A 14,316-nucleotide genomic window follows, 5' to 3' on the forward strand; every position below is an offset into this window, starting at 1 on the left:
GCAGAAGTCGAGATTAGAAGCCAGGGTGCCTGGGAAAGGGATGGGAGAAAATAAATTCTTCCTCTGTGAATTTCTAAATGTTACTTTTGAAGTATAGTTGTAAAGTATAATGTAAGTGTATGAGTTCAAGGACTTAGGACAAAGCGAACTTGCTCATGCAAACTGCTTCCATGAATTTGTAAAAAGCGAGCACGACCACCCATGTTTCCTAAGTGCCTTTTGCTTGCAAAGAGCTTTCACATACAAAACACTGAATTTTGCTATTCGCGGCAGATGCGTGCAGTAGAGAGGGATGGTGTAATTAATTAGCTCTGCGTTTCAGATGAGACATCGCGGGGACTGGGGGCATCAGGCGACTGGCCTGAGACTACAGAGCCTTGGGTAGCGGGCGGAATCACACCACTGAGCCACCCACTTCTGCCTGCACAGATCTGAGCCCCTAACGTGACACCGAGGTGTCAGTCACGTGCTCCCAGCTAAGCCGAAGAAGGGCACGCTCTGAGGGCCCGGAGCTCGGGCAGCTCCCACGGCAGCAGTACAGTACCGACTTTATCCTTCAGGGTCCGGTTAAGCGAGTAGAGGAAGAAGTTGTGATATCCAGTCCAGTGGATGCCAAGGACACAGGCTACCCCTGGGAAAGAAGAGAGGAAAGGGGCGTCACGTGAGGAGTCTGGGCGGCTGTTGGTTTGAACTCAGAAGTGGTTCTGATAGGCAGCACCCAACAGAAGGGTGAGCTTCCTGGGGAGGAGGGGCCGGGCACCTCCAAGAAGGGCTATTCCTAGGGCCCACTCGCCTGCCTGGGCAGGGACAACGGTCACACCTGACCTCGGCTGCTTTCACACCTTCTAGATCATTCATGTCCATTTGGCTATCAGTGTTTTAATAACATCTTCTACAAAATGAATTCGTGGCAGAAGCAGCCTAGTGGGATGCGTGCTCACTCCCTCCTCTGTGGCGGTCGCCCCCTGAAGACAGGGCCAGCCTCCATTATCGGGGCTTGGGGCCACAGGTCCAACCAGGAACTGTAGAGTGATAGCCAGCACCTACTTTCCACCTTGTCCCCTCCTGTCATGCAGGGTTTGCTGTGTGGAGCTTCTGCAGGAGGGCTTGCCGAGGCATTCCCCCACGGTGACTGGCCATGTGCCTAGGACAACCACCTGCTTCATGTTTATTTACCTGCAGGGCTCTTGACCTCTGTTGGCATCATAGTTATGCAGCTCGGAAGGAGGAAATGAAACGTGGCCATACTGGGAAAGAAAGAGACACCTGTCAGAACCATGGCAGACTCCTGGGCCACATGCGATGCTGGCAGCCTCAGGATTAGGACCAGAAGTGAGCAGTTAGGACGGACCCTCTCAGGGTTACAGAGCCAGAGGCAGATCGTATTCTGTGCGCTGGGCCTGGCATGTTGTTGAGGGCAGGATGGGCAGGGCGGGCGCAGCAGTGGGGGCCTCTCAGGCCCAGACAGCACCCAGCTCTGGGCAGAGCAGTCCCTGACCTCAGGGAAGACCCCTCTGTGACCAGACTCGGTGATGCGCACAGATGCTCTCTTATCCTGGGGCAGCACAGCCCGTGGTGTGCTCATAGACTGGCTCTTTTTAAAGCCCCAATTTCCTGATTTTATAGGGTTTGTAGCTTTTTTTTGTGGTATAATTACCCTCACGATGGACAATTACCAGTGGTTTAACAACTGGCCTGCAAAATTTCTAAATGTCTTGCTAGGCTGCCCACCGGTGAACCTTGCTGGGTTCTAGTTCAGGTCTCAGGTAGCTGCCATTGGGGCTTAGCCCTAGGACTTTCGTGTCCTGAAGTGAAGAAACTCAAGGTCCACTTGACAGCAAGGTGAGAGGTTTCACTTCCATGGGAAGCTGGACCCACAGGGGCTGCTAGGAGAGCCAGCTCCTGAAACCTGCTCTGGCAGACACTTCCGAGGCTTGGGCTCCATTTTCACAGTGACAGGTGGGGTGAGTGAGGCCTACCTGCTGACCAGGGGTTAGAAAGTGACAAATCTTAATAGTTACACATTAACATATAATAGTTACATGTTAACATATTACACATTTAGGAAGACTGGATGGAAATGGATCTTCTGTGTTGTCTTGGTAATCAGGAAAAAAAAATTTCAAGAGATGATAGCATATGTAAAATTGCAAAGTAAGCTGTATTTCTCCTCTCCATAGCTGTTCTATTCTTTCTTGAAACTTATGTTCTCAGCCTTTGTTCTAACTCTAGTTGAACAGTCTTCATACAACTTGTCAAAAGATCTGCTGAAGTTCTCAGAAAAATCCCCCAAACCAGGAGCTTTCAGACCCAGATTAACTTGAGTCCTTGGGTTGATTCCTGTGTGCGCCCAGAGAGGAGAAGCTCTGAGGGGTCCCGGGGAGCGGGGCGACGGGGCTGGGCCTCCTCCAGGCTCACCTGGGCACCTCCTCCTCGCACTCTCCATCCAGGTACTTCTTGTACATGGCGTTGAAGATGGCCGCTTGCTGCTCCCACTGGCTGTCCTTGATGAAGTGGTTCTGCCCCGAGCCCAGCCCGTAGAGGTCCTCTATCTTCGCGAAGACTTCCAGGGGGCTCTTAAATGTGGTACCTGGGTTGAAAATGATCCAGAATTGGTCAGACCCTCTGGCTGCCTGCTTCTTGGTGTTCCCCTCCTTCCTCCAGGCTTCCCACTTTCCTGCGTTTACACTTAGCCAACTACCTTCCTTCTAAAAACCGCCTTCTGTCAGTCACTTTCCCTATCAGTCTCCTTCCCAGTAACCTGTTCCTTCTTTCTTTTCTATCTATTCCTAAATCTACAGTAAAACTGGATGATCTATTTTCTGGGTTCACACCCCAAATTTCAGAACTCTGCTCTCTTTGGTCCTTCAAGTTGCCCAAGAAGTCCCCTTCCCCAGGCAACCACTGTTATCAGTTCTTACATGACGTTCCAGAAGCAGACTCTTTTTTTTTTTTTTTAAATAAACAAAAGGTAGTATATTCCACACTAATAGCTCTCAAACTGTGGTCCCAGGTCATCAGGGATCTGACAGGGTCAGTGGGGGAACTCGTTAGAAATTCTTGGGCCCTACCCCAGACCTACTGAAACAGAAACAAACCGTGGGTGAGGCCCAGCAACAGTTTTAACAGGTCCTCCAAGTGTGTGATCCCCTTGCATACGCCCTCAACAAACGATCTTAGAGACCTCTTCAGATCAGTATCAGACATCTTCTTCGTTGTTACTTTCATTTTTAACCCTTTTTCTTATCGTGAAATATTTAGAAAAGAACATAAGGCGTATACCTTAATAAATAATAAAGCGAACATCTGTTTCTACTTGGGTCAACAAGCAGAGCATTGCCCACCCCCTGGAAGCATCCCAGGTGCCGCTCTCCAGTCACAGCCCTCTGGGACGAGCGGCAGCCATTCTCTTGGCTTTTATGTAACTGCTTCATTCCATTATTTTACTTTCGCTATCTAAATATGCATCTAAACGCTACAGCTTTGTTTTGTCTGATTTTGGACTGTATACAAATGGAATTATACAATGTTAACCCTGTTTGCTGCTTGTGGGATTGATCCATTTTGTTGTGTATAGCTGTAGATTTCCTCTTCATGGCTATGAAGTATCCCATTGAGCAACTATACTACAATGTAATTATCTGTGCTATTGTTGATGGACATTTTGGTTATTTCGTGTTTGGGGCTGATGGGCATCATGATACTGTTACCATTCTCATATGTCTCTCCTGGTACACATTTATCTGCAAACCTATGGAGCATATGCCTAGACGTAGGGTGACCAACTCATCCTGGCTTGCTCAGGGGCTTTCTGGTGTTAGCACTGAAAGCCCCAGGACCCAGGAAATGCCTCAGTGCCAGGCAGATTGGTGTGGTTGATCGCCCTACATGGGAGTGTAAATGCTGGGTCACAGGATGTAAATTATATTCAACATCACTAGATAATGCCAAATATATAGGAGGTCTGATTATTCTACATCCTCACTGACATGTATGGTAGGTGTCTTTTAATTCTAGCTTTCCTGGTGGGTGTGGAGTGGTATCTCATTATTGCATTTCCTGGATAACTAATGATGTTAAGCACCTTTCTTATGTTTATTGGCCATTTGAATAATCCGTTGCCTGTTTTGTATGGGATCATCTATCTTTTTCTTAATCATTTTTAGGAATTTATATAGTCTGGGTATGGACCAACCATTCATAAGTTTTATGTGTTTGGAACTATCTTCTCACAGTACGTGGCTTGCTCTTTCATGCTCTCAATGATGTCTGTGGATGATTAAAAGTCCTTAATTTTAACGTTGTGAAATTTATCAAATTTTTCTTTTATTGTAAGTACTTTTTGTGTTTCGTTTAAAAAGCCTTACCCTACCCAGAGATCATAAAGGTACTGTTTTATATTATTTTCTAAAAGCTTTATTGTTTTGGTTTTCATATTTTTTTTCTATGACTCATCTGGCATTTATTTCGGTGCATGGTATGAGGCAGGGGACAAGTTTCACTTTTGCTTCCACATGGACGAACAGCCTCACTTATCGAAACGACCATCTTTTCCCCACTACTCTGGAGTGCCACCTCTGTCAGGTGTCAAGTGTCCCTTCACACCAGAGTCTGTTCTCACCTCTCTCTCAATCCTGTTTCATTCACCTGTTTTCCTATCTACTATCTACATTTTTATATTTTATTTATATACATATACATTTATATCTGTTACTCATCTGTTTTTCTAAGTTTCAATTACTGTAGCTTTATAATAAATCTTGTTTCAGCAAATCATCATGTTTTTTTACAAGAGGGAATTAGCTCTTCTTGGCCTCTTGTATTTCCCTCTTCCTTTTTAATGGCTGAAAAGTGTTCTTTTGTATGAGTATACCAGTTTTTATCTGACCAGTCTTTTGCCTCCATAAATAACACTGCAGCGACCATGTTTTGTAGGTACATCTTTGAGGTCCTCTGTGAGGATTGAGAGTACTCTGTGTCCTCTGCCTACGCTGGCCTTCCCTTCTGCTCCTCTTGAATAGCTCCTGCTTACTCTTTGAAACCTGCTCACGCGTCCCTTCCTCTGATAAAACCTTTGCCCTCTCTGTCTCCACAGTCCTGGAGGCTCCGCATGGCTTCACTTATCACATCCTCCTACGCCGGTTTCCTTCCAGTCTCCCACGCTAGACCAGCTGCTTTTAGGCCCCAGGCGATGTGTCCTATTCATCTCTGGTTTTGGTGCCGGCACCCAGCAAATACAGCCCGTCTTCGAATAACATTTCTCATTAAATGCCGTTTCCTTATGATGTTGATATGATTGTAGGGACTTAAGTGTTGTTTATATCAATTTGCATATGGTCAAACCGATTTCATTATACATCGTTATGCTTAAAGTCGCAGATCCTGTTGACGACATTACATAAGGACTCAAGGTACTGATGAATGAAATAACACGGGAACATAAGAATGAATGAACTCCAGCTAGCACCCAGAAAGATCGCTCTCTTTCCCAGTCTCCCAACTCTGCTAGGTAACCGTGTCCCTGTAACACTTATCGTTTTTGTCTTTAGGTCCCAGAGCTTATGGCTTTAAAAGAATTCCTCTTCAGCCCTATACTTGTACTTCATTTAGATAGTGCAGCTAATAAATAGAAATAATGGGAAATGTGGAAAAAGCAAAGAAAGAAAACTGAGAAATCAGTGGCAAAGAAGAGAGTATTAGTGAATCAGACTGACCTGTAACTGGTTTAGGTGGTTTGATCTTCATTATGTGGATGGGAAGACTCAGCTTAATGTCTCCTTTAAAGCAAACATTTATATCCTACAATCAGAAAAAGGCACAGCTAATAAGCCAACGATGGAGGTAAAAACAGAATCATTAAAAACACTCATTACAAAAGAAGGCAGGAAAAGAGGGAAAAGGAAGGAAAACAGGCGGGACAAATAGAAAGTAAATAGCAAAGTGGTATATTTAAACCCGAGCATCAATAATCATATTAAATATAAGTGGCCTAAACACCCCAATTAAAAGGTAGAAATTGTCAATGTGTATAAAAAGGCAAGACCCAAGTATACGCTATCAAAAAGAAACTCATTTTAAATATAAAGACACTAATATATTAAAAGTATAGAAAAAGATACATCCCATAAAACTATTAGCAGGGATCAAAGCGTCATCGAATAATCATGGATCGGTTAACTCATCACGGGGACATAGCATTCCAAATGTTTATGCAGCTGATAATAGAGCCTCAGAATACATGAGGCAGAAACTCCTGTTCTTTGGAAGCTAGAGTATCGGCACGTGACCTCGGCTCAACCGGTTGTGCGCTCCCACCCAGGAGTGACGCAGAGATCCATAAACAGTGGAGACATTATTCCCAGTGGCTATGCCCAGTGGCAGAGCCAGTGTGGGAAGTCCAGCACCAGGTCTGGTGACCATGTCGGGGGGCAGGGGGGCGGGGGGTGGGGCGAGGTGCTGTTTAGCGACGGCGGTAGTGGAGCCCTAGCTTGCAGCGTCGCCACTGCCTTCCCTCCCATGGTTCCTTCCAATTTTCTGAAACTTGATGTCGTTCCAGCTTCTTTGCTGCAACTAAGGACCTGATGAATACTGAGAAAGGCGTGGACGAGCAGTCATTAGTTGGAAAATAGTATAGATGTTAGAATGCGCACATGCATTTAACTCTTCTCTCTCCTGAAATCCTATTAAAATGACAGAAAGGTCCCCCCCCCAAGGAATAAATGCATAAGGAATAAGCAAATAAAAGAGGAGACAAAAGCAAGAAATTTTCAAGCTGGAAAGCAGATGGCTAAATGATTTAGCAGACCCAAGAAAGTCAAATCTGAACCCAGTAAGGGAGAAAGCCTAGGAGCCGCCTGATTAATACCACAAGCCCCCTGAGACTAGCAAATGGCAGCTCTGGGTCCCTCTGGAAGTCGAAGTGCTGGAGGAACTAGCAAACAGGTTGAAAATCTCTTAAAGAAGCATTTAAACTCGGATTCTGTCCCTAATTCTAACACAAAGTGGAACACACCCCCCCACTCCCTACCCAAGAAACTCAGCTTGCTGACTTGGGCTTTTTATTTTGGTGGGGGGTGGCGTGCAAAGAAATAGGGTTTCATGGGGCCCCGAGTACATATGATTTTGGGGTCTCTGGAAGAAGAGCACACAATTTTTAACACAAAATGCCCATGACCACCCTAATACCAGCCTATATGGGGGGAATAGTGACAGAGGGAAAGTTTGAGTGAAAAGAGACACCGGTCTTGAGTGACCGCAGTTAAAGAATGTTACTTTTGCCAATTTTACAAAAGTATGTGACCATGTGAACACATTGCCAGGATCTTGGAAGGGGCCATACAAGTGAGGAGCTCTGAAGACCTCCCTTCAGGGAAACCCATCTCTGAATAGATAACTTGGGTCAGTTATCCTCAAGGATAGGGGGCTTCAAGGGACATGAGGCACGAGATTAAGTTACAGAGAATCGGAAAATAGTGCCCCGGTGGGATATTTTACTAGTGTACTCAAGGTGAATTTCAAGTCAAAATCAAAAATCTCTAACATGCAACTTAAATCTTTATGGTGATTTTCTTTAAAATTTCTTACCATTTCTAAATTATCCGAAGTCATGGGATCAAGAGTATTCTGAGGGGAAAAATGAGAAGTTAATTCACAGTGGGCTTGATTTATGTCCCTCCTCCCTCTTTAATCTTTTGAGATGCTCTCTCTTCCCCCCAATTACTCTTCTGAGTAACTACTCATCCAGTAGCTACAAAGGGGAAGTATTTATGTATCTGCAGGATTTTAACACGTGATCCCTGCTCTCCAGGATCTTAAAACATAGTTGGGGAAACCAGGAATAGTAATGATAAGAGGGAATGTGAATGAACAGAGGTAAGATCAGTGAGGAGACCTTTACAGAAATCTGAGTTGAAACGAGTATTTCCGATTGGCAAAATACGTTGACAGTGTTGACAGTTTTATTTAACTAACTCTAAATGTAACTCATTGTATAAGGACTGCCACGGTAACTGGCGTTAGTCGGCTGTTTCTTAGGGTACGGAAACTGAGTGCATTATGGCGAGAAACCACCCCACTCCAAGGTGCTTTTTCCAGTTGGATAATAAACGAATCCCTCCAGAGATGTAGCTGTTGGGCACTGAGTATGATACCATGGGGCTGGCTGATAAAAAGAACCAGAAGCTTCATAATCCAGAAACTTACTTAGTTAAGAAAAAGGGCTTTCATGCCCAACACGATACTGAAAATCAAGGTAGCATGTGAAAGGTGTCAAAAAAGAGGCACAGGGAATATATCCCGTGAGAGTTTAGAAGATGGGCTCTGGGCTGGTAACGCTGTCAGTGATAGGACTACAGCCCCTACAAAGACGTCCACGGGGGAGAAATGGCGTGTCTTCAGAGCCCATCGGTGACTCGGCAGTGAATGTCCTTCTCCTATATTAATCATTTCACGAAGGCTTTAGCACCTAATACTATATGTTTTAAGGCATACTCATTAATATTAGGTGTTGGTTAAAGACGATAATAAGTGCACATCAGACAGATGAGTAAATGAAGTCTTAAAATAACATTTATGAGGAACTGTATTTTAAAGACAAGGCATGAGGCCCAGGGATCATGTTTAATTAAACCGAAATGGTAGAATTCCTGCCTTCCAAGAATATGAAGAATGTATGTACTCCTGTATATTGAGAACATCTGTGTGTACCATAATCTGGGAAATTTAGTGGAATGTAGGCATGAGAGGATTATTTCAGTCCAAGAGTGGGAAAAACATTACCTATGAGGCAGGAGTCAGGATAAAAGGCCCTCCTGGCAGAGAAACGCCTGGGAGTGACCTTGGTGGAGAGGCACTGCCCAGAAGGGAGAGACACCGAGAGACCTACAGCTGAAGGCACTCTGCTTTTCAACATCTGACTTTACCCAAAGCGGATCGATTTGGGAGACTGGGCCAGTGTGCCTGCCGTCATCTCTTACAGCCCCCAGAAGGCCCCATTCCTCTTGGGATTCCAGGGCGGATTTAGGCTAGATGTGGGCCAACGGTCGGGAGGAACACAGCAGCTGAAACAGATACTTCCTACCAGTTGCGGCTGTCTGACTCTTTTCTTTGGATTCGTAGTGAGTTGGGGGTGCTCCACTTCCTTGAGCCAAGACTCCTTGGGCAACCTATACACATCCAGCCAAATGTCCCCGGCTCCTGCATTGGGAAATCAAGGGAACCATTGAGCAACTGTAAGCAGGGGCCAAGTTCCTCTGAGAAACGGCCCGTCTTCTTAGAACCGCTGGCACGGAGACCAGCAGACACCTCCAGGACAGCAGCTCTGACTAATCAAAGGAGACGCAGTCCTGTCTTCGTCCCTGCCAGAGTCCTCACTCCTGGGGAGCTGGGATCCTCCCCTCCAGCCCCTGCCCCCGAGGGAAACTGGGGGGCTTCTCACACGCACTGCCTAGACCCAACAGTTTCTAACTGAACTCTGCTGGGCCCGGGGCCCATGTATCCTAGGTTCCAAATGGTGAATTCGAACGACATTTCGTCGTACAGTGACTCCCATCTGGGGAGGAAGGGGGCATTTACGGAATCAATAACTGAGAGGGATATGGCTGAGAAAGGTTTAGAATTGGGAGAGATGCCTTAGAATTCTTTGAACCACCGTTTGAGAAGACAACCCATGGGGGTATTGTGGGACTTTATCTTGTCATAGCACCTAATACTACGTGTTTTAAAGGCATATTCGTTAGTACGCTCAGCTGCTATACCAAATACTTGCCAACCTGGAAAAGATTGCTTTATCATGGGATGGGATTCTGGCTAAAAGTTTTCTTTAAAAAATGATTATCTAGACGCCTTGATTTCAGACTTCTGGCCCCCAAAACTGCGAGAGGATAAATATCTGTTGTTTTAAGCAACCCAGTTTGTGGTACTTTGTTATGGCAGCCCAAGGAAACTACTATAGAGAGTATAAATGTTCCCTTTAATGCATGAAGCATGATGAAATACGTATCTTCCTCAAGCACTTAACATTTGAAGGGCCTGGGGCAAGAATATAAACAGAGGCCCAGAAACCTTATGTCTGAATATTTAAAAGTTAAAATCAAGCTCATAATCATGTGAATGAAACATTCTATCACCATAGTCACAATTGCAACAGGCAAGATCCGATGATGAAAGCTAAAATCGATGGGCAAAACCTTAAGGAGAAACAGGATATTTGCAGAGTCTCAAAAGTATCTCACCCCAAATGTTGATCAGTTACTGTTGTGGTCTCAACATATACCCCAAAATTCTTTGATCTTCCTACCTCCAGTAAGTGATGCTTAAATCCTGTCCCCAGGACATACTGACTTGCTTCTAACAGAGTTTGGAGAGGGGAAAACGTAGCTGAACTGTGGAGGGACCTGGCAGACACCACTTGAACTAAATGGTCATTAGTAGTAGTGAGTCATGTTGTTATCACATACCTCCCCCCCCTTCCCCGATACAATGCAATGAAAATCGCACGTCACCTCTGTTTATCTTTCCCCAGATCCCTAACCACAGATGAATCCCAAGAAAGAGTCAGACAAACTAAGTCAAAGGACAGTGCACAAAATACCTGACTGGCAGTCTTCAAAAGTATCAAGGTTATGAAAAAGGAGAAACCAAGATCTTGTTACAGACAGGAGTAGACTGAGTCTTGGTGACTAAATGCAATATGGTATCCTGGATTGAACTTTGAAGCAAAAAATTAGATTAGTGGGAAAAAATCTATAGTTAATAGTATTATACCAGTGTTAGTTGCTTAAGTTTGACAGATGTACCCTGGTTCCGTTAAATGTTGAAGCGTACTGGGGGACTCTGCCCTCTTTGCAATTCTTCTGTGAATTATTTCTAAAAGGTTTTGGTGGAAAAGGTGATTATCTGAAAGAGACTGCAAATCTGAACCTTCTTAACAGGCTTCGGTTAACCTTGCCTTGTAGGAGGAAGGCTGCAAAGTCTCCTCCTTTAGAGATCGCCATCTTTACACAGGTGGTTTGCTTGCTGGTATCTTCCTGAAAAGAAGAGAGATGCTCAGGTGAGCTCAGCCTGATGATGGAACAGGATGTATTTCAGGGCCTGTGTGGTTCCCACCAGGGAACATAAATCATTTCAAAGTTTGAGGCATGAAAAGGTGCCTTTTTGTGGATGTATGGTTTTTTTTCTTTTGGTTAAATACCTAGGAGTGGAATTGATGAGCTATCAGTTTAACTTTGTAAGAAACTACCAGTTTTTCAGTGGTTGTACCATTTTACGCCCTTACCAGCAAGGTATGACAGTTCATGTTGCTCCGTGTCGTCATTGGGATGTGGAGCTGCCTTTTTCATGTTAAGCATTATAATAGGTGTGCAGTGGTGTCTCGCTGTGACTGTAATTGGCATTTTTCTGTTAACTAACGATATTAGGTACTTTAAAACAGCGGTCCCCAACCTTTTTGGCACCAGCGACCTGTGCACCTTTGAGAGTCTAATGCCCGATGATCTGAGGAGGAGCTGAGGCAGTGATGCTAGCACTGGGGAGCAGCTGCAGATACAGATGAAGGCTCACTGGCCCACCCGCTGCTCACCTCCTGCCGTGCAGCCCAGTTCTGGTCCATGGCCCCGGGGGTTGGGGACCCCTGCCTGAAAAAATCAGTTCTTTGTATATCTTTCGTAAAACAGTGCAAGTCTTTTTCCTCTTTTTGATTGGGTTGTCTTTTTATTATTGATTTGGAGTTCTTTATTTATTCTAGGTATACTTTAAAAGATATACGTGTGCATACACATACATACATATACACACACACACACACATATATGTGTGTATTGTAGATATTTTACCCTAGTCTGTCTATGGCTTGCTTTTTTATTTTCTTAATAGTATCTTTATAATGATTATTATAAATTATTATAAATTATTATTATTAAGACCTTTATTAACAGATGCTTGCATTTTGTTGGCTTTTTTTGGGGGGGGGAATTAAGTTGTACTGTTTTACTAAAAATTAAAAATGAAGTTCTGAAAAATCTCGTCTTAGAGCCAGATCTGAAACCATTTCAAAGCCTTTAAAGCTGAATTGAGAAAACCCAGGCTCATTTGGTATTACCAAAAAGAGAAGTCTTTAGGTAAAAACAAAAACAAACAAACAAAAAACCCCAACCACTTAAGGTCTTCTGCCCAGTCTTTCATTCACTTCTTACTGGAACGTCACAGTCATCTCTAGGACGACAGAACCGGGCGGTGGTTCAGGTGGTCAGCTGACCGCACTCGGCCTCGGGAGCCGGGAGCCGATGACTTCGTGGCTGGATTCTCGCCGCTTCTGCCCCTGCGGCGTAGGTTTTCTGTGCGTTTGCAGCGGCAGTTCAGTCGGGACCCCGCGTTGAGGCGGCTGCTGACCTGAGGCCTCGTCTCCGTCATTTCCCTTCTTCTCTCCCCAGCCATCCACCTGTAAGGCGTCTGCCTCACCGGTACCCCCCTGTTTTGTGCTGTCAGCCATGCCATCTCCTCTCCCTGTTCCGGAGGGTTGGAATTCCAGGGCGGGTGCCCGCAGGTCCCCCGACACAGGCGACATTTCCTGGAGTCATTCTCAGTGGCAGCGTCTTGCTTGGTGTCCTTCCTGTGGATAGCACCATAACTGTCGGTCACGTGGGGCCATCTGACTGTTCCATAAACCTGCGTTGCCATGAGCTCCTTGCCCCACCGCCGGGCGCCACTCTTCCTGCGGGTGGCACAGCTGTGGGCAGAGCCTCCTTGCCCAGGGTCGTGGGTCTGGGATGTGGGGGTCACTGGGGTGGGGGCGGCAGTGGGGTTTCTTAGAGCTCCCTGGGTAGGGTCCACTCTTCACCTCTGATGCTGATTGAACTCTAATTGCATCTTTTGATGAGCAGAATTTTTTTTTAAATTAGCATTTTTAATGGTGTCATAACATGTATAAAGTGTACAATTGGATAAGTTTCGACATATGTCTACCCTTGAAACCATCCCGCAAGCAAGGCAGTAAACATAACTATCACTCCCAAATTTCCTCTGCCCCTTTGTAATCCTTCCTCCATTCCACCCCAGGCAAAATACTGAAGTGTCCTGTCACTAGATTAGTTTGTATTTGCTAGAATTCTACTGAAATGGACTCGCACATGCATTCTTTTTTGTCTGACTTCCTTCACTCAGCGTAATTAGTCTGAGATGGAGCCACGAGGTTACAAACGTCCCTTTGTATTGCTCGCCAGCAGTCCGTGCGCGGCTGTGCCACGGTTTGCTCACCATTCACCTGTCGGTGGACATTCAGTGGCTTCTGGGTTCTGGCTGTTACTGACGGAGCCGCCATGAACATTCGTGTGCAAGTCTTTGTAAGGAGGTTGGCTTTCACTTGACCTGGGAGCGGAGAGCCTGGATCATGTGCTAGGTGTATGCTTAATGTTTTAAAAAAACTGCCGAAGTGTTTGCTCCACTGTACTTTACCACCAGTAGTAGTGTGTGCGAGTTCCAGCGGTTCCAGATCTCTGCCAACACTTGGAGTGGTCAGACTTTTTAATTGTAGGCCTTTCAATACATGTGCAGTGATAGCTCGTGACTTTGATTTGCATTTCCCCCAATGGCCAGCGATGTCGAACATCTCATTTGCCTTCCACATATATTACTTGATGAACTATCTTTTCTTATCCAGTCCTCTGCTCGTTTTAAAAATTGAGCTGTTTGTTTCCTTGTTGTTGAGTTGAATTTTGAGAGTTCTTTATATATTCCAGATACAAGCCCATTATTAGATATATAATTTGCAGTTATTTTCTCCCAGTCTATGGCTTGCCTTTTTATTCTTTTAACAGTACCTTTGTAGAACAGAAAATTTTAATTTGGATGAAAGCCAATGTACGATTTTTTTTTCTTGTGTGGCTTGTGCTTTTGGTGTTGTAGCTTAAAAAAAAATCTGCCTAACCCTACATCATAAAGATTTCCTCTCTTTACTTCTGGAAGTTTCATAGTTTTAGAATTCACATACAAGTATCATCCATTTAGAGTCTTTTTTGTGTGGGAGGAGGCAAGGAATGAGAAGTTTTTAATTTCAATAATGTCCAGTGTCAGTTTTTTCTTTTACGGCCTAGTGCTTTTCATATCCTAAGAGATCGTTGCCTGCCCAAGATTGGAAAAATATTTCCCCATATTTTCTTCAGGAAGAAGAATGTCTTTAGCCTTTACATTTAGGCCCATAGTCCTCTCAAGTTTGTTTTTACGTGTAGCGTGAAGTCGGGTCGAGGCCCGTTCCTCCCATTTCCTTTACCCACGTCGCTTGTTGACAGCACTTTCTTTTCTCCAGGGAAAGGTTTTGGGGCC

At 44.9% G+C, this 14,316-nt stretch overlaps 2 protein-coding genes across 6 annotated transcripts in view; one reads left to right on the top strand and one right to left on the bottom strand.

The window, feature by feature from the left end:
• The window catches only part of PEX11A (peroxisomal biogenesis factor 11 alpha), a 38,106-nt gene that overhangs the window by 11,991 nt on the left and 11,799 nt on the right, over positions 1-14,316 (top strand). The gene's annotated exons all lie outside the window — the stretch shown is intronic.
• WDR93 (WD repeat domain 93) overlaps positions 1-14,316 on the bottom strand; it is a 30,114-nt gene that overhangs the window by 10,670 nt on the left and 5,128 nt on the right. For all 5 annotated transcript variants that reach the window (XR_001597711.2, XM_036231943.1, XM_016151573.2 and 2 more), the window contains 7 exons: positions 10,949-11,027; positions 9,080-9,195; positions 7,585-7,623; positions 5,715-5,799; positions 2,419-2,590; positions 1,177-1,247; positions 545-631 (listed from right to left, as the gene is read on the bottom strand). Coding sequence is in view for 4 of the 5 variants with exons in the window: in XM_036231943.1 (XP_036087836.1) it covers positions 545-631; positions 1,177-1,247; positions 2,419-2,590; positions 5,715-5,799; positions 7,585-7,623; positions 9,080-9,195; positions 10,949-11,027 (649 nt within the window). In the remaining variant the exon portion in view is untranslated. The remainder of the gene's footprint in view (positions 1-544; positions 632-1,176; positions 1,248-2,418; positions 2,591-5,714; positions 5,800-7,584; positions 7,624-9,079; positions 9,196-10,948; positions 11,028-14,316) is intronic.

Source organism: Rousettus aegyptiacus, unplaced genomic scaffold (assembly GCF_014176215.1).
Source record: "Rousettus aegyptiacus isolate mRouAeg1 unplaced genomic scaffold, mRouAeg1.p scaffold_m13_p_14, whole genome shotgun sequence".
In the NCBI taxonomy this organism is placed as follows: domain Eukaryota; kingdom Metazoa; phylum Chordata; class Mammalia; order Chiroptera; family Pteropodidae; genus Rousettus; species Rousettus aegyptiacus.